Source organism: Heteronotia binoei, chromosome 21 (genome assembly GCF_032191835.1).
Source record: "Heteronotia binoei isolate CCM8104 ecotype False Entrance Well chromosome 21, APGP_CSIRO_Hbin_v1, whole genome shotgun sequence".
NCBI lineage: Eukaryota > Metazoa > Chordata > Lepidosauria > Squamata > Gekkonidae > Heteronotia > Heteronotia binoei.
Window position 1 is genome coordinate 96,784,496 of NC_083243.1, and position 27,129 is coordinate 96,811,624.

The window sequence follows — 27,129 nt, forward strand, 5'->3', positions numbered from 1 at the left end:
AAACTGAAGGACACAGATGTCTTACTCATCAATACATTCCAGGATTTGGAGAATGCTGAGCTGACCTGCCTCTCTAAGGGGGGCAGACTGGAGCTTCTGTTCGGGGTAATAAAGGGCAAATTTTTGACTTCTGCCTACTTTTTTCAGTGAGAGATTAGTCCAAGATATGCACAGGAAACTTTGAGGTGATTTACCTTGGCTAAAAGGGAGTCCCGGGGGGGGGGGGCTCCTTTGAGGTTTTAAGGGAGCCCCGGAGAAGAGTTGCATATTCATCGCCTGCAGAAGCTTATAGAGTCATCTATTTGACATAAGCTTGTCAAGATCAAATCTTCTTTGAGACTGCTAAACATCTGATGCTGTATGAGACCAGTGTTGATCTGGATAACCTTAGAAAAGGTACTGATTGCTATCTACCATTTCGGGACTATTTAAAACAAACAAAATAATATTAGAAGGTGGGAAAGAGAAAGTTTGAAAGCTTGGAAGAAGAGGAGGAGAAGGGGTGAATTTTGGACTTTGCTAAATTAAGGACAGTGCTAAAAATTGGAAAGGAATTTATTGTTTTGTCTACCTGCGATCGTGGAGTGAAAGCACAATCGTCAGAGATCTGCAGTTTCTACAGTCAACACAGGAAATACGTCAAGTATCGTGAGACTTTGTTACCAGTGAGAACGTGACTTGGGGCAAGCAAAGCAGGAAGTAACTATTGAAGAAGAAGTGGACCTACTCTAGGATTGTATTACCATAGAAAAACATCAGCGGCCATTACTGGGAGGCTAAATTTAAAAAAAAAATTAATATCTGAGCCTGGGAAGGTCGGAGGATGGCGAAATTAGGCTCATTTGAAAGGGCAAGTTCTAATCTATCAAACCTGATAGTTGAAATTTAATTTGGTGATATCAAATTTTTCGCTGTTTTTTTAATGTCAGAGTCAAAAGTAACCTGTGCAAGGGCTGCCTCATTGGAGAAGATGCAAGATCAGTTGGAAGCAATGGAAGCTAAAATAATGAAAGGGGTGGAAAAGATGATAAAAGCTTGCAAAAAAGAACTTTAAAAAGATATTTAGGACTTTAAAAAAGAAATGGAAGAGCTTAGAAATGAAACAGTGGTGGTGTCAAAAAAAGTGCAGGAGGTAGAAGGGAAAGTTCAACTCCAGGATTCCACCTTACTAAAAATGCAAGAAAAAATAACAATCCATGACTGTAAATTGATGGAGACACAAATACGTCTTAGAGGAGTACCTGAAGAAGAAGGGACAGACTTAAAAGAACATGTAATAAAAATAATTGCTGATTTCTTGGAGGAAGATCCTGAAGGGACTAGAAATATGTATGATTATATGTATAGAGTGAATTCATCATATGCCAAGAAAAATAACTTACCAAGAGATGTTTTTATAAGATATATGACAAAAGAAATGGTGGGGAAAATCTTGAATAAAATTTTTGAAAAGACATTGATAGTGGGAGGAAGCAGAGTAAGAATAATGAAAGAATTGCCAAGACAAGTGATAAATGACAGGAGAACATATAAGAAATTAACAGAAAAACTACGTGACAATGGAATGAGGTATAGATGGATAATACCTGAAGGTTTGAGCTTTGAGCTGCAAGGAAGAAGGATTACAATTACAAATACACAGGAGCTGCGTAAATTTTATGAAGAGAATAAAGAATTTGCACCATGATGGATTATAAATTATTATCTTGGAATGTAAATGGACTAAATTTACCACAAAAAAGAAAGGCAATATTTCATTGGATTAAAAAATAAAACTGTAATATAATTTGCTTACACGAAGTTCATATTAAACAAAAGGATTATAAATTTTTATGGAATAAACAATTAGGACTTGAATTTTTTTTCATTGGCTGAACAGAAGAAAAGGGGTGTGATTTTTTTATATTAAACAAGAATTGGACCCAAAAATAATATTTAAAGATAAAGATGGAAGATTTGTGGCAGTAGAAGCAATAACAAATGCGAAAAAAACCTTATTATTGGGACTGTATGCACCAAATGGTGCAAAAGATTTTTTTTTAAAAAGACATTATAAAACAACTTGATGAAGTGACATACGATCAGGTCATGATTATGGGAGACTTTAATGGAACAATTCAGAATACATTGGATAGATCTGGGGAAAAAAATAACACTAAAGAAGGAAAATTGCCGAAATCCTTCTTTGAACTGGTTAAACAAGAAAACTTGGAAGACATATGTAGAAAATTTAATCCTGAAGTATGAGATTATACATTTTTTTTCAGCAAGACATAATACTTTTTCCAGAATTGACATGTTATGGGATACAAAGGATTTAGGCCTTATAACTAAGAAAATAGAGATCTTACCGAAGATAGGTGCAGATCATAACCCAATATTATGGATTACAAAATTGTCTAAAAAAGTGAGGAGATTAAATGAAGATTTACTACAAAATAAAGAATTAGTGACATTTCTAGAAAATGAAACTAAAACTTTCTTCCAAATAAATGATAAAGATGATATAGAATTTCAGATGGTGTGGGATGCTTATAAAGCCGTAATGAGAGAAATATTGATTACATTAAACAATAAGGACAAAAGGGCAAAAGAAAAACAGATGTTGGACATTCAAAATGAAATAAAGAAAAAAGAAGGGGAACTGAGGAAAAGGCCAGGGGGAAAAAAATTATAAGAGAGATTACAATACTACAAGCACAAACGAGACATTTGTTAAATAAGGAATTGGAATGGAATTTGAAAAAATTACAACAGAAGTCCTTTGAGGGAGCGAATAAACCTGGAAAGTATTTGGCCTGGCAACTAAAGAAAAAGAAAGTAAAATTATTAATAAAATTGTGGTTGATGGAAGAGAGATGGTAGATCAAGAAGGAATAAAGAGAGAATTTTTCAAGTACTATGCTAAATTATTTAAAGGTGTTAAAGTAAAGAAGGAAAGGATGGAAGCGTATTTGCAAAAGATTAAAATTGCACCCTTAACTGAATATATGAAAACATTTTTGAATGATCCAATTGAAAAAATAGAAATTGAAGCAGCGATTAATGCAATGAAAATTGGAAAAGCACCTGGGCCAGATGGATATGTGGCAATTTTTTTTTTAATTTTTAAAGAAGAATTAGTATCGAAACTTTAAAAATTGATGAATATGATAAGAATAAAAGGGAAAATACCAAATACATGGAAGGAAGCTGTAATTTCTTAGATTCCTAAGGAAGATAGAGCTGTCACGAATGTAAAGAACTATAGACCAATTTCATTACTAAATAATGACTATAAGGCATACAAGAATTTTGGCAGAATGACTTAAACAATATTTGATAAATTTCATAAAGGATTTCTCCCTAATTGGCAAGTGGGATTTCTCCCTAAAAGGCAAATAAGAGACAATATTAGAACTGTTGTAAATATCGTAGAATATTATGAAAGACCTCCAGAGAAGGAAGTTGCATTATTCTTTGCGGATGCGGAGAAAGCTTTTGACAATTTGAACTGGGACTTCATGTTTGCAGTAATGGAGAAAATAGAGTTGGGGGAAAACTTCATAAGGATGATAAAGGCAATATATACTGAACAACGTGCAAGGTTATGTATAAATGCAGATCTTACAGATGAAATGATAATCAGCAAAGGTACAAGACAAGGTTGTCTGCTTTCACCTTTGTTGTTTATAATGACTCTTGAAATTTTATTGATGCAAATCAAGATGATAAAGAAATAGAAGGGTTGAGAGTTAAAGGATTTATTTACAAATATAGAGCATTTGCAGATGATATAATGTTTATAAATGAAAATCCTATACAAGTAACACCATTGTTGTTAGCTAAAATACAAGAATATGGAGAACTGGCAGGATTTTATGTTAATAAAGAAAAATCAAAAATTTTATGTAAAAATATGCAAGTAAATAAACAAAAGGAGTTGCAGAGACTAATAGGATGTGAAGTTACCTCTAAAGTAAAATATTTGGGTGTGGAAATAACAATGAAGAATATTGACTTGTTCAAAAATAACTATGAAAAGCTATGGCGTAAAATGGAGGAAGATATGATAAAATGGAATAAGCTTAACTTTGCTTGGAAGAATAGCTGCAATTAAGATGAATATTTTGCCGAGAATAATGTATTTGTTTCAAACTATTCCAATTGTGAAAGACAGTAAATAATTTAACAAATGGCAAAGGAAGATTTCGGAATTTGTATGGGCTGGGAAGAAACCAAGGATTAAAATGAAAGTTTTAATAGATGCTAAAGAAAGAGGAGGATTCCAATTACCAGATTTAAGATTATATCATGAAGCAGTTTGTTTAGTGTGGATAAAAGATTGGGTGACGCTGTTGAATAAAAAACTTTTAGCGTTGAAGGTCATGGAAATAAATTCGGCTGGCATGCTTATATGTATTATGGGAAGAAAAAGATGGATAGTTTTTTCTCTCACCATTGTATAAGAAATAATTTGTTGAATACCTGGATGAAATATAAGAAATATGGTGATGAAAGAAAACCATTATGGATAGTGCCAGCAGAAGTGATAAAAATAACCACTGAGACAGATGAGGAAAAATGGCTGTCATACAATCAACTATTAAAAATACAAAGTGGCAAAATAGCATTGAAAACGGCTGTGGAGTTGAATAACAAAAACTATAGGTTTCAAATGCAGCAAATAAAGAGTTTGGTGGAAAATGATATTAAAACTGAAGGAATAAGACGAGAGCAAACAGAAGTGGAAAAAGTTCTGCTTGGAGATAATGAAAAATTAATTTCAAAACTTATAAGTTACTTTTAAAATGGTCTACAGAAGATGAAGTAGTGAAATCTAAAATGATTAAATGGGCAATAAATGTAAATAAAGAAATACAGATGGATACATGGGAATATTTATGGAAGAACTCTATGAAACTTTCAACATGTCAGAGTATTAAAGAGAACTGTTTTTAAAATGATGTATAGATGGTATATGACTCCTAAAAAATTGGCAAAGATGAATAACAAGATACCAGACAGATGTTGGAAATGCAAAAAAACATGAATGTTCTTTCTACCATATGTGGTGGACTTGTGAAAGAGTGAAAAAGTATTGGCATATGATCCAACAAGAAATTTCTAGGATTTTGGGATATGAATTCAAGAAAGTTGCAGAGACTTTTCTGTTGGGATTACAAATGGAAAAATTTCCAAAAAAAGATAGAACTATAATTTGGTACTCGCTTTCAGCTGCTAGGACACTATGCGTGCAGTTATGGAAGCAAGAAAAAAATACCAGAAAAATGGGATTGGATTGTAAAAGTTATGACATAGAGTGAGATGGACAAATTAACAAGAACTTTAAGAGACTATGATTTAGAAGATTTTAAAAGGGAGTGGAAAAAATTTAGAAGTTATGTAGAAGACGAGTAGAAAGTAAAAGGACTTTGGACAATTTTTGATAATGATTAAACTTTAGAAGAAAGAAGAACATTAATTTTAGTTCTTAGTAATTAATGGTACCTTTTAATGTTAGTATTTTGAGTAAATAACACTGGCGGGGGTCAAGTAACGGGGGGAGGGGTGATTAGAAAGAAGCATATGGGATAGATGAAAAGAAGTTATTAACGGAAATTGTTACCATATGTTATCAATAAAATTGTTTAAAACAAAATACATTCCAGGAACTAAGGAGCTGAGCTGTAACATCTCTGCATTTTCCTCCATTATTACTCCAAAAGGTTTAAACAGGTTTGTAGAGAACAATTTTTCTTCCTTCATATTAATTCTTCATTTACATAATAATTACATGACATTATATGATTTTAAGCTATATTATTAGAAATTCATCATTTCATGAATTTATTTGTTAGATTTATATGCCACTCTATAGAATGTGAAGAGATCTGTTACACCCCATTTCCTTAGTTCCCATTCCCATGAATGGAATCTGTGTACTTGAGCTTGTTATAAAATATCATGTCCCAAGACCTGGTCAACCACAGCAATCTGTCCTAAAGCATCTTTGTAATTTTTTTAAAAAAATCCCTTAATCAGTAGTGAATAGGAAGTTGTGGATATAATGCTGGAAGTGACCTTAAGAGATCATTTTGCTGCTGCTCCTCCATTCTGCTGGGTTGAGTTCACCTAAAATAACTCATCTAGGCATTTGTTGAACCTGCCCTTAATGAGCTCTGGTGATGGGCTCTCCAGTGATGGACTCTTAAATGGTTTTTTTCAAATGTTCTGCCACCCTATTGGAAATTTTTGTCTAATATACAACCTCAGTCTTTTAGATGCCATTTGAACTCATTCTTTCTTGCCTGTCCATAGCAGAAATGGAAAAAGTGATTCCCATCTTCCTTAAGGCAGCCTTCACATAGCCAATCCATTAGACATCTAAACATATAATCTACCCATGATGAACCACACTCTTTGGCAACCTGTTATGCTTTAGATGTTCCATAATTGGGCTGGAGCAAAAGTATGCAATGAGCAGAGAACCAGAGGGGAGGGCAGGGAGACCAAAGGAGATCTGGCAGACTTGATGGATGAACTGTGTCCATGGCTAGTCAGGGTATGACCTTCTCATATGGATGTCCTTAAATACACAAGGAGGGGCTCTTCTGTTAGTAATCAGGTAACAAAGGATGATATTTGGGAGGGGTGTGTGTGAATTTTACAAGAAGACACTCAACAAGAGTCCAGTAGTCACTGTTATCCAGTGAAACCAGTGACCTAAAAGCTTAATATTTACTGAATATGGATGTACATACTCAGAAGAACACACATACTTTTTCTCCAGACACTCCACATATTCTTTCTTCTTCCTACGACTCTCTTGTGCAGAAATCTGAAGAAAAAGGAGATCAAGAATTAGCGATAGGACCTGTTTAAAAATACATTCCACACTGTAATTCAGAGATGTGTTTTCTGCCATTACACACTTCTCAGAACCCTTTCACACATTCCAGCAAGAACTGAAACAGGAAGGGAGCATGAGTTGCCTCATTTGCAGTTTGTCTGTATTGCTCACAAAAGGAGCTCTTACATCACTCTATGGAGAGTTGCACAGGCTGTTCCTGCACTGGAAGTACCCTAGACAGCCTGGCCATGGTTAAGGCAGTGACATCTATTCCGACATGCTGATCTCCAACACAAACTGCGAGGGTCCTCAACTTAGTGGCAGCCCACAGGCTTGGCATGAACAAGATTCTATGTTCAATCCCCAACATATCAGGTAAGACTGCTTAAAGTTCCAGAAGCTGAGTTCAGTCAGAGTTTGCAATATTAGTTTAGACAGATCAAAGGTCTATTGGTAGAAACTCAATAACGTTCCTTTTTGGAAATATCTCATGTTTCAGTGATAGAGCACTTTTTCAACTCCTTACAATCTCCAGTTTTTAAAAATTAGCTAATACTCAGCTAGGTGGACTTAAAGTATATAGACCTTTACTCCTGGTTCAGCTCTGTCCCCAAACTGACATTCTACACTTGAATCATGGAATCATAGAAACCAACTCTGTGAGTTCATGATTCTATTATTCTAGTGTAGAAAATCAGTTTGGGGACAGCACTGAACCAGGATTAAAGGTCTAGTGCGGAATTGGAAACAATATTAAAATTCATGGACATTAGACATTCTCTAGGATCAGCGCCCTAAAAGTTCCTGACACTGGCACCAGCTTTGTGAGTATCTGTTCATGTACATTTTTTTAACCATTCTATGCTGGCAAATCATGTTTTACATTATGATCAGGCTGCAAATCAGCTTCAATTAAATATGCAGTTTTCCATAACTAGCTGAATCATCTAGGCCAGATGGAGTGAATCTTGTCTGAGAGACTATTTCTGAATCACAGCAGGTGACTAATCACATTGTAGACTCTTAATATGGAAACCCACATTCAAAAGGGATCCACAGTTAACTGTTTAGTGAAGCATTTCCAGATGGATATTTGCTTATTCACCTGTATGAGAAACAACTCCTCCTGGACAATTAGCTCACTTTAACTATTCAACTTGTCCTTATGTATTCAGAACTAAGGGCCCTGGAAGCAGTTTTGGTGGGATTTTCAAGACTTATTTTTAATAACTTTTATTGATGAAAATAATTAATATAAACAAGCATTTGAACAAATTACAAAGATTAGCAATTGAACATGGGGTGGAGAACAGAGTTATGCATCCTGAGGTGATTCTAGTATTACAATGACCTGAGTTAGAGCTGAAAGCCTACTTGAGTTATCTATAGTTGAAAGATATTCAATAACTGGAAACCATATTGATTCAGTGTTAGACACATAAGGACCATTTTCTGTGTTAAATGGTCAGACAATTTATCCATAATACAATACTCAGATTGTTTAACAAACCAATCAGAAACAGCAGGAAGAGTCTCATTCTTTCAAGATTTTGCTATCACAGCCCTTGCAGCAGCGCATAAAATTATTATTAATTCTTTGCGTTCAGAAAGGATGGCACAGTCAATAATAGTATTTTTGCCTTCACCAGAACTTTGCAGTGCGCAATATGGTAAATGTGTTGCCAGAAGTGTTGGATGTGTTGGCATACTCATCAACAGTGCCAGTGTGTACCAAATTCGCTGTGCCCTTCCCAAAAGAGTGGAGAATTTGTTTTAGAAATGTAGGAAAGTTTTTGCTGTGTTAAATACCATCTGGCAAGAGTAACAAAAATTGCACATTTGGAGAAACAAGTCAAAGTAAAAAAAGTCTATCAACAACTGCTACTTGAAAGTAAGACGCTTGACACTCTAGAGTTATCACGAGTACAAAAGAATATGCTTCAGATCAAACACAAATTTTGGTCTAAAACTGCAAAATCACTTAGATTACTGTCCTGGAAACTTAAAAAGAACCCCCCCCCCCGTCTAAGTACATAGACTCCATAACAGGATCACAAGAAAAGATTCAGATTAAATCAGCCCAAATAGTTGATGCTTTTGTTCAGTTTTACAATCAATTATACAAATCTAACAACAGTGACTCAAAACAAATCACTGACCATTTACTTGTAAAATATACTTTGTACTACAGGACTGTACTACATCCCTGTGCCATCCCTTCTGTATGAGGACAATATACTTTGTAAAATTTTGTTGGAGTGGAGAGAAACAATGAAAGAGCCTATCAAAGTACAAGACTTATTTAATACATTAATATACTAATGGGGTGAATTGATGGGAAATGCTGTCTGGTTTTCTAAATTCTGCAACTAGAAGGTACAAACATGGAAATTGTGCAAACAATTATCTGTAGTTATGTCAGGGGTCCTCAGAGTGACACGTGTGGGTGCAATGGTGCCTGCTGACACCTTTCCTGGTGTCCTCCAAGTGTTTTTTAGAAAGTGAGTGTGTCCAGATGGGAATTTTGCCTAGCAGGGTTTTACATTGACTACTGAAGAGCTGATTGGGTATACAGATTTTTTAAAAGTTGCTTTTGCAGCACCTGACACCACAGCACAAGAATCTTCTCTGTATCACCAAAGGTCAGCTGTGTGTATAGGGTTGCCAGATTACAAGGAAGAGATAAACAAAGATCTGGAGGAGAGGGCAAAGCAGCAAAACATGAGTACAGCTGGATGAGGCTCAGAAAGTACAAGCAACTTGTCAAATGCAGAAATTCAGCTCACTGACTTTTACAAACCCTTCTGATTCATGTCCCTTTACTAGATACCACTTGTAAGTTTTCAAGCTTTCCTCCACAATCACGAAGACTGCAGAACTGATTGAGAGAGAAGTACCTTTTCACAAGCCTGCGCCATTGAGGGATCTGGAAATGGTCTGGGAGAGCCATATTTGGCTCACATAAATACGGGTATATGAGTTCTTCTGCTTTTGTTGTTGTCATAATCAGCATGACCATATTCTTATTACCAAAAATTGTAATGTAAGAAATGGCCTTCATAATTCTAGAATTCTACATGTGTCTGCAGATTCTGGACCCTTCCCCACAGTTACAGCTGTATCCAAGGCCCAACTGCATAGGGATTTAATGACAGCAGACAAAAGAGTAAAAATTCCTTGATCTACTGAATCACACACAAACATGAGTTACTCTCCCATACAGTAAACTCACAGACCTTGTTCTTGATCTTTCGCCTGACTCTCTTCAATGCTTTCTCCTCTGCTTTGGTGAGAGGCAGCTTGGTTGGGATAGGATAACCCTCAGCAATAAGGGTACGTTTCTCCTCCTCCGTTAGGAGCAGAGGTCCCGATGTCCCTTGTAACTTCTGCCAGGAAAAAGAAGAAAATAGCAACATTTTGAGAATATGCCAACAGCTCCACCCCAGCCAAAGGTTTTCTTTGCAACCATCAGAACAGAGATAGTGAGAGAGGGGAGAGGAGAGCCCTTGTGATACACCCAGTCCAATCCCTTCACTCTGTATGTGTGTATCTGTATACATTCATGAGTGAGAGTCCTCAAAACAATTTTTTCTCAAAGCACCACTTGGAATGTTGTGGTGCGCTGTTGCTCTGGGCAAAGCAGTATACCCTTGCCCCTCAGAGTCACAGCTCAGTAGATTGGAGACTGGAGCTTTCTTGTGGTGTTGTGCAGCACCCTCTGTACTTAGCATGTAATAGGTTGGAAGCCAAATCAAGCAGTCTTAGGCAAGAAACTGCAGTGCTTTAAAGAAAGGAGAAATTCACAAAGGGTTGCCTTCCTTGGAGTACAATGGCCAGGTTTACAACAGAACACAAAACAACACCTTTAAAGCTGTATTTTTTTTTAAAAAAAAACTTTCAGCTTGCAACCTCCCTCCCTCATAGGGTTTTATCCCCTTCTCCCTCTCCTCCCACTATGGATTCCACATCAGAGTTAACAATTCACTTATCTATTAGAGTGGTGCAAGTTCTTTTTCTGCAAATCTATGACCTCTGAGCTTTCAGACAACAAGAACTACCAAGCATGTCAGAACATGGCAAGAGCCTCAACATTTATATATAAACCTGACCAGTAAATGGTTGCAAATAATTTCAATGGCACAGTCCCAATCTGAAACGTAAAGATGGGCATGTAGCAAACTGCTGCTGTACCCGAACAGCCATCTCCATACTGTGACTATCTAAAGCAATTTTATCTTTTCACCTTATTAATGGAGATGGACAAGAGCCACACTGATCCTCATGGCAAAGCAAAATGCCATAACAATAACTCCCTCCCCTTGATAATTACATGTGGTGCTGTGAGGAGAGGAGAAGAGGAGATTGCTGTAGAAGAACGAGCAGCAGGATGGACTGGGCTGGAGGGAGGCAGGGATCTTGGGCTCTGAGAACCATCACTGTCACTGCCATGGCTGCTGGGAGGAGTAGGAGGCATCTGCACCAGGTCATCTAAGGGAAGATGCAGAGAGCAGGTTAACAGCAATGCACCAAGTCATGGAGAGCCATGTTGTGAGCTGCTATGAGAGAAGTGTGAAAAAACGAGCAGATCCAGATGAGATTTAAGCATGAAAAGTAGCATACTGACCCAGGCAACACAACTTCAGAGAAATATTTGTAGTGCAGTTCCAAGATAAGGATGCCAGCCTCCAGGTGGGACCTGGAGATCCCTTGGAATTACAGCTCATCCCCAGACCACAGAGATCAATTCTCCAGGAGAAAATGGGTGCTTTGGAGGGTGGGCTCTATGGCATTGTACCCCACTGATATCCCTGTCCTCGCCAGGCTCCATCCCCAAATCTCCAGGAATTTTCCCAGCCTGGCCCAACATCCCCATCCCCTGCCAGTGGCCAGGGGGGACCTGGCAACCATAGTCCAAGTTTCCATCCCGAACATCCCTAGATCAAAGCATCTAAGTAGTTGGGCTGAAAAATGGCCACTGCCAAGGAAAACTCAATTAGACTAGGCAGACCAATGGCCTGATTGTAATGGGATTGCTGTGGGATAAGTCAGCAGATCGGTTTTGTTCATACTTGGTGCCTGAATCACAGACTCATTTCAAAACAATTTCTTCTCATTTAAGATTTGCTTGCAACTCTGGGCAGATTGGCTGTTACATTTTTGCATGACATACAACTTGGCTCACCTGGAGTTTACTGTTCACTCATCCCATTTCTCTATGCAGGTGCTCTCAGGGGCATACTGAGGATTGTGCAGGTGGATCTGTTGGCCTACTCACAGTTCAACATTCTGCTCCTAACTCAACATTCCTGATGCAGGAGTTGGAATTAGATGGCTTTGGGGTTTCCCTTAGCTCTATGATTCTTTGAACAGTGGCAGAACTGAGACTACAGGGCATCAACATTTCAGCTTTTGATTTAAGGTACAAGTTTGAACTGCTTGGACCGACCATTACAATTACTGAAGGCTAGGTGATGTCCCATTCATTTGTAGAGTGCTATCACACAAGTAGTTCACGAAATTTAACAAATACATGTTCAATCTTGCAATGTAAAACCAAAGGCAGAAACTAAGAATGGGTCTATTTTTTGCAATATGTATAATCCACTTTGTTCCTAAAGTTCCCAAGGAAATTAAAAGGTTATGAATGCTAGAGAAGTGTCCTTCATTTAAACCTTCCATATATTGGAGCTAACCTGGACTGCCTGGGTTAGTCCCAGTTTTTCTAATGAAAATACCTACTATTGTCACAGTTATATGCGGGCAAAATCAGCCAAGTCCCCTTGTACCCTGTCTGGTAATTTCACATCTGCAATCAACAAGAGCTATTAATCTTGTCACTGAGATTAAGGAGACTGGAAAATTGTTAGCTGGCAATTCCCTGGAAGGAATCCTAGAATTTTACCATCTTCCCAGATCTGCAAGCACCAGGATTTGCTGGATGATAGGCCTCCAGATCTTCAGTGACTGCTGAGAAAATGTAGCAGCATGCTAATGGTCGTATTATAAAGACAGCCTCTTTTGGGGAGAATTATTATGAGCTGAGCATTAAGTGAGGCTTATATTTTGTGTGAAATATTGCTTGCTTACTTGAATGTGATTGTCCAGAGCCTAGAGAGAAATTATATTTTTAAGCGAACAAATAAATGTGCTCATTTGTGCTGAACAGGCCCCAGTGTGGTATTAGCGACTGCCAAGCTACATTCCTGATGTCACTGCTCTTCTGGAACTGAATATGAGATCTTTTCCAGTAATGCCAGAAACTTAAAAATTGGCATCATATCTTTATATCCTCACAAACATTCCCTACAACATTGTTTATCTAAGAAGTTAAAATTGAGTTCTACACTAGAGGTCCAGGAATCAGGCAGACTTTTGGAGACTCTGTTTGGAATTCTGCCATATTTAAGACTGAACCAATTCCTGATGAAGTTTGCAAGGTGTGCATATATTAGAATGATGAGCATGTAGGATTGCCAACTTCTAAACTGCTTCTTCCAGCTGTCCCTTTAATCTCAGTTTGATCTGTGAACAATTATCAGGTAATGTTATTTAACTTCATGCCTTAAAAAGCTTCAACTACTCATTTTCACTCATTAAACATCTATTAAAAGAACATTTTCCCCTGACCAGCTGGCAATATCATAAGCACGGTATAAGAACCATAATTTAAGGACATCAAGCTCAGGTTCTAACAAGATATTTTCTTGCTCAGACTTTTGTTATTTAAGCATACTTTTTATTGCACTTGAAGATATGCAGGCTTAGTTCAAACCAACCATATTCTATTAGCATCATGGGATTTAACCCCTAGAGGATCTTCAGGCTCAGCATTTCCTCCTGCCCCTCTTCTTCTGCTGGCTGCAAACTGATTAATTACTCTCTGGCTTCAGCCAGCCACAATTTATTTTTTGTTGTGGATTTTTGTATTTTTATGTGCATGTGTGTGGGAATGTGCACATGCACCTGGAAGTCATGGTGACCTCTAGAACAAAGTAGGAGTCAAGTTGCTATATGTAGCTCTGCTCACTGTACCTGATTCATACATTCTGAATAAAACTTTGTTGGTCTTAAAGGCGAAACTTGACTCCTACTTTGTTCTACTGCTTCAGACCAACACGGCTGCCCACTTGGATCTATCTACATGGTGACTTCTAGTAACTGATCCCTATTTGTGGCTGAATAAAGCCTGCCCCTGCCTCTGGATCTAGTATTCCAAGGAAGTCTCCCATCCAAGTACTGCCAGAGTCAACCCTGCTTAGCTTCTGATATTGGGCTTGCCTGGACTATCCAGGTCAGGGCAGCCAGTTGCAATTTGTTGTTACATCTAAGTCAACCAAATATGAGTCAATCTTATCCTGCTAAATCAGGACTGCAAAAACCTTAGCATGTTGGTCTGAATGTAACGTCAAATGATGGCTTACTGAAAAGACAGAAAGATAGTGGAATGTGAGGGAAAGGGAACAGAGAGATCACAAATGCAATAATTTCCTCAAGTTACAGATGAACCAAGTCATACATATACATAGAAACTGTACTCAAGATTCAGATTCATAGCCCTTGAACCCATGCCAATTGTTTCCCAGGAAAGAGATGTCAAGTCTGAGCTTTGCAAACTTATTTTCACTGTATTAATTGTAGCTTACTCCCGAGAGTGCGTGCATAAAATTGTAGCCTCAGGGTGAATCCACACAACCAGGTTATTGTGATATAGAATCATAGAGCTGGAAGGGACATCCAGGGTCATCTAGTTCAACTCCCTGCGCAATGCTGGAACTTCACAAGTATCTCCCTCACACATACATATCCCCAGCAGTGTTCCCTCTAAGCTGAGTTAGTGTGAGCTAGATCACAATTGTTTAGCCTCACACATTTTTGTCTCAGCTCAGGAAAAATGGCCCTAAAGCAAACAAAGTTATGCAGTAGCTCACAACTTTAATGTCAGTAGCTCACAAAGTACAATTTTCACTCACAAGACTCCACAGCTTAGAGGGAACATTGATCTCCAGGAATCCCTGCTCCATGCCCAGAAGATGGCAAAAACCTCCAGGATCCCTTGCCAATCTGACCTGGAGAAAAATTGCTGACTGACCCCAAAGTGTCCATCAGCATTTCTCTGAGCGTGTAAGAAAGGGCCACAAGAACTAAGCACTGATGCAACCCTTCCTGCCCTCCTTCTCTTGATCTGCCTAATTCACAGAATCAGCATTGCATATGATCTACCATTGCCACCCAATGAGATTTGCCAGTGATAAATGGTCAGTCACATTTGTTTGAAATCACATCAGATCTTCATAAAGATTAAGATCATCACAGACTGAAAGGTGATGAAAAAGTTTAATCCCTGTCATAACTGACCCCAAGTAACAACTCAGAATAAACAAGCTGTCATGAGTTAGCTGCTGTTCCTCATAAGGAAACTGGATGTCCTACCCCATCATTTAAGTATATGATCCCATTGGTCATTATGTCATGAGGAGATAGAGGACATCTATCTATTTATTTATTAAATTTCTAGGCTGCCTTTCTGTAAAACAAATTATGCCCAAGCCATTTTACAGCAATTGAACAACATATAACTATAACATAATTTTAAAAGCCTCAGTCCATACAAATGAATAGTCAGGGATAACACTATTTGAAGGCCTTCTGAAATAAGTTTTCTGGCGGGGAGGGCGGGATACAAATAAAAAGTATTATTATTATTATTATTATTATTATTATTATTATTATTATTATTATTATTATTATTATTATTATTATTATTATTATTATTATTATTAATGTTTCAATTGATGTCGAAAGGCTTGTAAGGACTGGACTACGTACAGTTTCCACAATCTGTAGTGGCTGCCAAAAAGGACTGTGGCTCAATCCAATTCATTGTTTGGCTCAATCCAATTCATCTATGCAGGCTCCTGAACCAAAGCCCCAAAACCCAACACAATGAGATGACTCATGAGTCCTCTAGCTGGTTTGTCATTGACCAAAGCACCTCAATTTTGTTTGGACTGAGCTTCATCTATCCCATTATTTCCTCCAGTAATTTGTTCAGGATCTCCACAGACTGACCCAATTTGGGGAGAAACAGAGCTCGATGTCATCTGCATATTGGTGGTACCTCACTCTAAATCTCCAGATGATCTCTGAAGCATCATGTCCACAGTAAACACTATGGGGGGCAAGAATGAGCCTCGTGGGATCTCACAGCATAAATCTCGGTTTGACTTCGCGAACGAACATTTAAGAAAGGTGCAGTAGTCCACATCTGCTGCAGGCTCGCTGGTGGCTGACAAGACCAATGCGGGACAGGCAGGTCTGGCCACAGTGGCTGCAGGGAAAAGTCTGATTTGGGGTTGGTGCTGTAGCAGTACGATTCTTCCTCAATCTCCTTTTGTCCTCAAGACAAGCTATGCGTGCGTTCTCAAAGGAAGAGACAGCCTGGTGGATGGTGTGCCTCCAAGCTTTGCGATCTGAAGCTAGGTCAGACCACTAGTGATGGTTAATGCAACAGGTACCAAGGGATTTCTTCAAGGAGTCCTTGTACCTCTTCTTTGGTGCCCCTCTGTTTTGATGGCCGGTGGAAAGTTCGCCATACAGGGCAATCTTGGGAAGGCGGTGGTTTTCCATTCTGGAGATATGCCCTGCCCAGCGCAGCTGTGTCTTCAACAGCAATGCCTCAATGCTTGTAACCTCCACCCGCTTGAGGACTTCAGTGTTGGTCACAAAGTCACTCCAGTGGATGTTGAGGATGGTGCGAAGGCAGCGCTGATGAAAGCGCTCAAGGAATCACAGGTGATGACGGTATAATACCCATGATTCGGAGTCGTAGATGAGCATTGTCATCACAACCGCTTTGTAAACATTGATCTTTGTGCCTTTTTTCAGATGCTTGTTGCTCCACACTCTTTTATGCAGTTGGCCAAATGCACGGTTTGCCTTTGCCAGTCTATTATCAATCTCCTTGTCGATCTTGGCGTCTGAGGAGATGATGCACCCCAGGTAGCTGAACTGCTGGACTGTCTTCAAAACTGATTCACCCACAGTGATGCAAGGAGGATGATAATCTTCCTGGGGTGCAGGCTGGTGGAGAACTTCTGTCTTCTTCAGACTAACTTCTAGGCCGAATACCTTGGCAGCCTCTGCAAAGCAGGATGTCATATGCTGCAGAGCTGATACCGAGTGGGAGACAAGTGCAGCATCATCAGCAAACAGTAGCTCTCGGGTAAGTTCTTCCATTGTCTTGGAGTGGGCCTTTAGTCGCCTCAGGTTGAACAGGCTGCCATCGGTGCGATAGCGGATGTAGACAACATCGTCGTCCTCTAAATCTACTGCGGCTCTTTGAAGCACCATGCTAAAGAAGATCGTAAAGAGAGTTGGCACAAGAACACAGCCTTGCTTTACACCTGTGCCTATTGAGAAGGGCTCTGACAGATTGTTGCAGTGTCTAACTTGGCCTCGCTGGTCTTCATGTAGTTGGATGACCATACGGAGGAACCTTGGGGGACATCTTAAACGTTCCAAGATTTGCCACAGGCCGTTCCTGCTAACAGTATCAAAAGCTTTGGTAAGGTCGACAAAAGTCACATATAGACCCTTGTTCTGTTCCCTGCATTTCTCTTGGAGCTGCCTGAGAACAAATACCATGTCAGTGGCGCTCTTGTTAGCTCTGAAGCCACACTGGCTCTCTGGGAGGAGTTCTTCTGCAATGGTGGGCACCAGTCTGTTCAGGAGTATTCTAGCAAGGATTTTGCCTGCGATGGAGAGCAGGGTTATCCCCCGGTAGTTGGAGCAGTCTGACTTTTCCCCTTTGTTCTTATGTAGAGTAATGATGATTGCATCGCGAAAATCCTGTGGTAGTTTGCCTTGTTCCCAGCAGGTGACAAGTACTTTGTGAAGTGTGCTATGTAGTACTATGCCCCCATGCTTCCAAATCTCTGGTGGGATTCCATCAACTCCCGCTGCCTTGCCACTTTTCAGTTGCTTGATGGCTTTAACAGTCTCTTCTAGGGTGGGGATCTCATCCAACTCTATTTTCACTGGTTGAAGTGGGGTAAGGTGGATTGCTGAATCTTGAACTACGCGATTGGCACTTAAGAGAACCTGAAAATACTCTGACCACCGGTTCAGTATGGATGCCTTGTCTGTAGGGTTGCCAAGTCCAATACAAGAAATATCTGGGGACTTTGGGGGTGCAGCCAGGAGACTTTGGGGGTGGAGCCAGGAGATATTGGGGCGGAGCCAGGAGCAAGGGTGTGGCAAGCATAACTGAATTTAAAGAGACGGCCCAGACGCCCCCTCCTCCCCGCAGGAGCCACCGGAGGGGGAGGGAGCAAGGCCAAAAGCGGCCAGCCCTGCCAGCCAGCCTGCCGCCCCACAGCGCCCCACTGCCACTCACCGGGCCCTGTTTATTGTTTATTTCATCCCCCGATGCACACACGCGTGACGAGGCGGGATGCCCACGGCCGGCTCTGCCTCTGGCCCGGATAAGGCGGCGCTGCCGAGCCGCCCCCGCTCCTTCTCTCTCGCCTCTTCTCTCCCTCGCCCCCTTCGCCTGCCGGATGGAAGAAAGGAGGACTGAGCCGCCCGCCAGCCCGCAGGAACGCCAGCCATCTGGAAGCAGCAGCAGTTGGTCAGCAGCAGTGAGGCTGGCAGGGACGCGCCCGAACCGCTCTCGGCGCCTCCTTCTTCGCGGCTGAAGGGGGCTCAGAGCCCAGCCCGGCCCAGAAGCCCCTTCCTCCCTGAGGAAGCCACCGAAGGGGGGGAGCAAGGTCAAAAGCTCACCTGCTGCAGTTGTGGTGGTGGGGATGTTGTTGCAGGTGCAGAGAGGAAGGCGGAGGCTGGTGCTTGGGCGGGGAGGTTCTGCAGGGGGGCTCACCTGCTGCTGCTGCTGCTGGAGGTGGTGGGGGGCAGGAGCAGGGGCTGCTGCTGGGGCTGGAGGTTCTCGGGGCAGTGCTCGATGAAGTCGCTGAAGCGGATGTAGCAGGCGCCCAGGCGGCACACGCGGGCTAGCAGGCCGCTCTCGCTGGGGTGCAGGAAGGGCAGCTCCGGGCACACCTGAGCGGGGGGGGAGCCGTCAGGCCCAGCCCACACAGCCACGCCCAGCCCACCTCTTGCCACGCCCAGCCCAGCCACCTGCAGGCCGGAGCCGCCGAAGAGGCCGCCTGTGTAGCCCCGCAGGGCCAGCAGCAGCTCGTGGATCATCCCGGCCGCCGCGCAAGGCACCTCCTTGGCGCAGTTTCCCCCCTCTCCCCCCGCTTCCTTTTTTTGGGGAGCGGGGGAAGAGGGTGGAAATCCTGGGGTCCCACGCCAGGGCGGGAGGGTTGGGACCCCTACTTGTCTGTGAGGAGCACTTGGCCATCTGCACTACGCAAGGGACTCTGAGCCTGATATGATGGACTATATACTGCCTTCAGGGCTTCGTAGAACCCTCTTAAATCACCAGTATCTGCACACAGCTGGGTTCTCTCTGCAAGCTTGGTCCACCACTTGTTCTGAATGTCTCGAAGCTTGCGCTGGAGGTTGCTACATACAGCGCAAAAGGTTGCTTTTTTCCCGGGACAGGAGGGCTGAGCAAGATGTGCTTGGTAGGCAGATCTCTTTTTCGCCAGTAATTCTTGGATCTCTTGATTGTTCTCGTCAAACCAGTCCTTGTTCTTCCTTGTGGAGAACCCGAGGCCTTCTTCAGAGGTCAACAGGATGGTAGTTTTTAGGTGTTCCCAGAGTGCTTCTGGAGAAGGATCTGTGAGGCAACTGGGGTCCTCAATTCTTGTCTGGAGTTTTGCCTGGAAGGCAGCTTTAACTTCGGCTGACTGAAGGCTGCCAACCTGAAACTTCCTCTGGGGGATACCGCCTCTCCTGGATGGAGATTTAAAGTGAAGACGGAGATTGCAGTGTACAAGACGATGATCCGTATAATGTTCTGCACTGGGCATTACTCGGGTGTGTAAGACATCTCGAAGGTCTCTCTGGCGCACCAGAATGTAGTCAATAAGGTGCCGATGCTTGGACCGTGGGTGCATCCAGGTTGTCTTCAGACTCTTCTTCTGCTGGAAGATAGTGTTGGTAATGGTGAGCTGATGCTCCGTGCAGAATTCTAGCAGGAGGCGCCCGTTATCATTGCAGTTGCCAATGCTGTGTTTGCCAAGTACTCCTTTCCAGCCTTCCGAGTCTTTACCTACTCTGGCATTGAAGTCACCAAGGATGATCACCTTGTCCTCTGTAGGGGTCTTCCGTACGAGGTTGCGTAGATCAGCATAGAGCTTGAAGGGTTGCACATACACACTGAAGAGTGTTGCATGCTGCTTGTTTTGAAGTGGGAGGCGCATAGACATGATGCGATCTGAGTGACCTGTTGGCAGGTTTTCGAGTTTAGAGGCAATGGAATTCCTGACCATGAAGCCAACGCCAGAAAGGCGGCTCTCAGCCTTTGACTTACCCGACCAGTAGAGGGTATAGCCAGCACCGTGTTCTTGAAGACTACCTTCCTCAGGGAAACGGACCTCACTGAGAGCTGCTATGTTGATATTCAACCTGAGAAGTTCGTGGGCAACTGGAGCAGAGCATCATTCAGAGCGACCACTGTCTACTGTGTCAAGCATGGTTCTGATGTTCCAACACGCAAGCTTTAGTCTTTGCACACTTTGTGAGGCAGGTGCATGCCTTTTCTTTGTTGTTATTTTTCGACCGCAAGTAAGGATGCCCGTTGACCGTGGCTAGCCAACTGGGGTGGGGGGGAGGAGACGAGCTTTGTTTAGGCCACCTTTTCTAGGCCCCTCTCCATACGGAGCAAGCAGTGCTGTCCCTAAATAAGGCTGCTTGGTCGTTCAGGGTGCTGCCGAAAAATGCTTTCGTCTCCGGGTCAGCATCAGGCGACCAATACCCTGAACCACCTACATGCAGGATCAGGACTGCGGATTCCAGTGGCATATTCCACCTGCCGTTTCACCCCTTGCCCATCACTGCAGGACTTGGTATGTTGTGGGTTGTGGATGTGGATACCCTTCAGGCCTGCGCAGAGGAATTTTTAGGTGAAGCGCAGTGTGCGCAGTACTGGCTCCACCCTTTCACCATGGGGTCATCTGCCATGGCCCAGTGAGCCGGGACACCGGCAGCGAGTCCTCCAAGTGGTAGATGTTACATTAACGAGCTCTGTCTGCCCAGGCTTGATGTTAGAGTTTTCCTTCTCTTGACTGGCGAGGTTGGTGAGCCCAGCCTGCCCATCTGGTTATACCGCCGGACATTCGGTCACACCATGACGTGGCAAACTCTGTGAAAACAGAGGGGACCAGCGAGAAGGTGTTGCCACGGATGCAGTAATGTAGGAGAGGCCATTGCAGTGACCATCTACCAGGCATAGCCAGACAGTGACCACGCAGCATTCACTACACCGGGAAAGGAGAGGCGATGTATTGCGCATGCACTTTCCCTGGGGGGGCAGGACACCCAGAGGGAGCCCACCCCCCCACAGCATAAATGCCATAACCTGAATAGCTGTTCCTCAGCACCACCACCAAGGCACAACACCCCAGAATAATACTGCAGACAATAGTACTGAAAGAAAATGAAAGGTCCAGAATAAACAAGAGACATACACTCCCCATCCCTCTCCCAACAAACATACTGTAATCTATCAATAAAGGCTGTTTCCAACCAAAACTCAGGCCTGAATCCATGCTGAAATGGATACAGATCTTCTGTCTCCTCCTCTACCAACTTGATTGTGTAGCTCAAGAATGGAATGGTGGCTCCTGGCAGAAGTTATTTAGCTCATTTGTGACCAGCAAAATCTTCTTCAGAAGGGGTCTCCTGACTACTTCTTTCAGAGCAGGTGGAATGACACCCTCTCATAGAGAGGAATTTATTATCTCCCAGACTCATTCAATTCACCTGACCTGGCTAAATACTATCAGTCATGAGGGGCAAGCCTAGGCATGTGCACACTTCTTAGCAGCTTGTCCACTACCTGAAGCTTCACCAACTGAAAGTTGTCCATATAGGAAGAAGAAAACCCAGACCCTATAACTCAAGCCAAAACATTTGCTTGCCAGAATTTACTACTGTCTTGTGCAAGGGAAGATTCTGTATGTGGCATACATTACGTGCCTCCTGGCTTCTCTTCCTCTCTGGATATCTATTAGAATTATTTTGAAAGTGTGACCTTTTGTTCTTTTCCAAACCATTATTTGTGCAGCAGCCTAGCCTATCATCTGCTGCAATACTGTGTGGATCTTCCCCTTGTCTATTTTACTTTTGAGAATATTATCTGCACAGATATTTTGATACCCCTGCTTTATTGTTGTTCTTTTTCCTGGATGGATAGGCATCTACAACCAGCTTTGTTTTATTCTCCCCATATATCTGCATGGCCTCCCTCCCTCCCATTCTTGAATGACATATTTTGCACAGTATCTGTGTTTGGGGGGGGGGGGGCAGTTAGAACATCTGCATCTTAATGGAGGCACTGTAGTATTCTGAATTGCTGCCAGATGCTAGATATTATTGTCATGACTTAAGTGTACTTAAAAGCCTTGTCATTTGGTCAAGAATCCTTTGGTAGCTTTGTATTGGCCATTGCCCAGATTAGGCATAGCCCAATAATTTATGTGCAAAAAGTAAGCCAGCACCTCTTAGTGAGAGGTGGGTGGAAAGGGGTTTATTTCCTTACCCTTAGACTACCCTTGTGTGAATTTGTATGAAACGGAAAAGTGGACTATTCACAAGGATGCATATCCAAAGTACACTTGTCCCCCTGACTGTGCACAGTAAAATCAGTTATTTGTATGTGTGAATATCCTCCACTTGTCCAAATGTTTCTGGAAATGGGCTGGAGGGAGGATCTTATGTCAGGGAACATTCTGTAATAATGAGAGATCCAAAACTAGAGGACCTGTGAAAACCATCTGAGTCTATTTCCTTACCTGTTGGTACATTCAGAAACTGATTCACCTCTCTGGGTTCAGCTTTGATTACAGGTTGGGGAGCCATTTCTATGGAAGCCTGAAAAAGAATACAGTTGTGAAGTAGTTTGGTTTTTGAAGGCAGGTTGTTTATGACTTTGTGGCAAAGTAGATGTTTCCTTAATCATGCAATGTACTTTCCAATTGCTCCCAAACATTTGCAGTGTATCTTGTCATTTTGGCTGATTTGTGTTCCTGGGCCAAACTCAAAGAGGTTCATTCTGAGACAGTGGCTTTGTACAGATGTGGTATAATTTTCATCATAACCCTCTGTTATGTATTGAGTTTGATGTTTGGTGGGAAGTTTTCACACACCCAGAGACCTGGACTCTTAATGGACCAATGAGCAGGTTTGGTGAGAAGCTCATATGTCATGATTTGGTGTGGAGAGCTAAGAGGTGAATATAAGGGAGGCATGGCCCCACCACTTTGTCTTGTTCCAGAGTTATCAATAAAGCATGTTCCTGTTTGAACATCTATGCACTGAACCCAGTATTTAACAGTCTCATCCTCGTCAACACTTCTTTTTGTTGTCCTAATAAAATTTTGTACCACTGATTATACAAGTAGCAGTGGGTTTAATTCCCCCTTTTCTGTGAGTGCTAAGAGAAACAGAAATCAAGTGGCACCTTTATTGTTGATATAGAATATTTCTATGCTGCCTATTCAACATCCCGCTTGAGGCTTGCAGTGTAAAATAACAGTATTAAAACAAAGCACTGGCTATAAAACAGAAACAGACTATTAAAAAACTGTTAAAATAATCCCCATAATTAAAATGCTTGGGGCTCTTTAGCTTGGAGAAACATCGACTGCAGGGTGACATGATAGAGGTTTACAAGATTATGCATGGGATGGAGAAGGTAGAGAAAGAAGTACTTTTCTCCCTTTCTCACAATACAAGATGGGCATTCGATGAAATTGCTGAGCAGTCGGGTTAGAACGGATAAAAGGAGGTACTTCTTCACCCAAAGGGTGATTAACATGTGGAATTCACTGCCACAGGAGGTGGTAGCAGCTACAAGCATTGCCAGCTTCAAGAGGGGGTTAGATAAAAATATGGAGCAGAGGTCCATCAGTGGCTATTAGCCACAGTGTGTGTGTGTGTGTGTGTGTGTGTGTGTGCGTGTATATATATATATATATAAATAATTTTTTTGGGCCACTGTGTGACACAGAGTGTTGGACTTGATGGGCCATTGGCCTGATCCAACATGGCTTCTCTTATGTTCTTATGTAAAAGCCTGGTTTAAAAATGCTAAATTTTAGACTGGCACCTAAAGAAAGTAAAGTAGGCACCAAGCAAGCCATGGTAGCGGGGTATTCCAAAGGCATGATGCCTCCACAGAAAATGCCCTGTCTCTAGTTGATACCTGCTCGCTTCTGAAGGTGGAGAGAAAGAGAGCAGGGCTTGGTGGCAGTTCTTAACTGGCAGGATAGATAATATAAGGAGATTTTAAGATTAATCAGGTTTAATCAAGCAAAAGTTTTTGTGAGTCAGAGCACACTTCATTAGATGCATGAGATGAGTTCTACTAGCTTATCCATCAGCAGGGTCTGAGGGACAGGAATTGGAAGGCAATGTAGGTTCCAAACAGGAGATCTGCAGTTCAAGCATTGCAGCTCAAGCACTCAGACAGTACTTCCTGCACAATCAGGACCACAGAAAATACAGGAAGCTGCAGGCAGCACACTAATGCCACAAGAGAACTCTCCTAGGAATCAATCCTAGGAACCCACCCAGAGGACCAATATCATGCCTCACTGTGTGCCATCAAGGTATCTTGCACTTCCTCAATTTGGGGAATTTGTCATGAGAAGTCAGTGGGCTGTCCAGTGCCTCAAAACTATATTCTTGCCTGCCTGTTGCTGTCTCTGCTTTAGATGCTTGCTGCCTTTTACCCATTTGGGGCTGAACCTTGCCAGCACTTGTTTATTATTATACACTGAAAACTAGTGCTCTGCCATTGTGCTATGGCCCCTCCCAACTGCATGCTAGAGTCCAGAAGCTGCAATCCAGCACTAACCTAGAATTAACTTTTAAGGAATACCATCTGCCTTGCAGCTGAGGCCTCTACCTTTCTAGCTTGTTACTCTGCCATACTGGCGGTCTGCGGCATGTGTACCAGTCTTTTCTGCTTTAGTCCTCTCCTGTCATCTTGTACACCAAAAGCTCTCTGGCAAAAAAAAAAATGCTTTGAAAATCTTTGTCTCCAAGGAAGATGCAATTGCAGACATGAACATTCTGTCAAAGGACAGTGAGCATCATGCAGGCATAGGGTTGCCAATCCCCAGGTGGGGGCAGGGGATCCCCCGGTTTGGAGGCCCTCCCCCCTCGCTTCAGGGTCATCAGAAAGTGGGGGAAGGGGAGGGAAATGTCTGCTGGGAACTCTATTATTCGCTATGGAGATTTATTCCCATAGAAAATCATGGAGAATTGATCTGCAGGTATCTGGGGCTCTGGGGGGGGGCTGTTTTTTGAGGTAGAGGTACCAAAGTTTCAGTATAGTATCTAGTGCCTCTCCCCAAAATATCCCAAGGTTCAAAACGATTGGACCAGGGGGACCAATTCCATGAGCCCCAAAAGAAGGTTCCCCTATCCTTCATTATTTCCTATGGAAGGAAGGCATTGAAAAGATGTGCTGTCCCTTTAAATGTGATGGCCAGAACTCTCTTTGGAGTTCAATTATGCTTGTCACAGCCTTGATCTTGGCTCCATCCCTAATGTCTCCTGGCTCCACCCCCAAAGTCCCCAGATATTTCTTAAATTGGACTTGGTAACCCTATGCAGGCATGTTTCTGAAATCCTTTGCAGAAATAGCATTTCCAGGGCCATCATTATGTCTTCTCTCCAGTTATTAAAAAGTCCATTTAAGGTTTTTCTTCATATCCTAGGGGAGAGTCTTCCTTTGATCTGTTGTAGATGTAGCTAGAAGTATTTGCACAGGTTTTAGAGATACAGAATACACTCTATACAGCTCATCAGATTTGCAGCAAAGTCACTCAACTGCCTGGATCCATCAGAGAAACTTCCACAAATGGAAATGGAAGGCAATTCCCCCCTCCCACTGCAGACCTCTAACTCCCACCCCTAAACTAATCCTGGGGGTCCTCTTTCCCCCAGGAAAAGTATTTGGGAAGTGATTTTGGCTGCAGCAGGAATCAGGAAAGTCTTGCTCTGCAAATGGAAATCCCTTCCGTCCACAGAAATCTCTGGTCAATCCAAGCCAACAGCTGTTTCTAATAAAATGAGATTAAAAACTAGCATGAAGAGCAATTCATTCCCAGCTGCACCAACATGATTGTCTCTTACAAGCTTGCCCTTTCTCCTGTTCTACCAAAGACAAGGGAGTCTGGAGGGCTTTTTTACATTAAACAGATACATTTCACACTACCTCAGATTGTAAACACAGTTTGCGGAGGAAACTTGCTGTGGCTGTTAAATATACATTCCCCGTGGAACTACATCTGTGGACCCAGGGAGTTCAAACTGTGTAAACATGAATGGAGTTTGTTGAAGATGTCTGCCTTAAGTAGTTGGTTTGTTTCATATCTACCATAAATGCATGGAAAATAACCCAGAATAGGCTTAACTATACCTCAAGGGCATCAATTCATTGCATTGCTCACTTCAGAGAAGAATCTGGTAAAGGTGTGAGAAAGGGAGCGTTTTCGCACTAGCGTTTACTCCGGCGTAGCACCCCATTTACCTCCGGATCTTTTCCTGGTTTTCGCACCTGTTGCTCCGGCGCTGCGGTTTGCTCCAGCGCTTCAGGGGTTTCACGCCGGAGTATGTTTTTCAACATCCTTCCAGAGTTTTTGAAAAACTCCGGATCCACACTGGATCCACTCCTCGGAGTTTGCTGTGGGAAATCCATCCACGCCGGATCGACTGCTTTGTGGGCGTCACCCTCTCCCTTTCCGTCCTCCCACCCCATCCACCCCCTTGGCCAATCATCAGCCGTTCGCGGCGCTTCCCAAAAGTGCCCGCACGGCCATTTTTTTTTAAAACTTCATATTTCTTGCGTAATAGCGATATTTCGAAATTAACAAAAAAAAAAAACCCTCCTGCATTATTTCGCTGTTGCATTATCTCGCAACTACATTATACATTGTTGGGGGGGGGGGAGAAATCTAGTGCCGGCGCGGGCCAAAGCGTTCATGTGTGTGTGTTTTAAAAAGGCAATGCCTCCCTCAGCTGTGCCACCAGGATTTCTGGACCTGCACAAAATCGCCATGTATAAAATGGGAAGTTGGAGTCCTGCATTCTTCTCCCTGGCTACATTCCGCTCGGTTAGAAAATAGACGCGAGCTCGCTCTTCACACGCGCCACAGAAGGGG

The 27,129-nt window shown here is 42.3% G+C and overlaps 1 protein-coding gene across 1 annotated transcript in view; it reads right to left on the reverse strand.

Annotated features, from left to right (window-relative positions):
• Positions 1 to 27,129, reverse strand: part of CREB3L1 (cAMP responsive element binding protein 3 like 1) — a 174,301-nt gene that overhangs the window by 10,288 nt on the left and 136,884 nt on the right. The window contains exons 4-7 of the mRNA XM_060262546.1: positions 22,750 to 22,828; positions 11,163 to 11,320; positions 10,069 to 10,218; positions 6,762 to 6,820 (exon numbers count right to left, since the gene is read on the reverse strand). Of these exons, the coding sequence (XP_060118529.1) occupies positions 6,762 to 6,820; positions 10,069 to 10,218; positions 11,163 to 11,320; positions 22,750 to 22,828 (446 nt within the window). The remainder of the gene's footprint in view (positions 1 to 6,761; positions 6,821 to 10,068; positions 10,219 to 11,162; positions 11,321 to 22,749; positions 22,829 to 27,129) is intronic.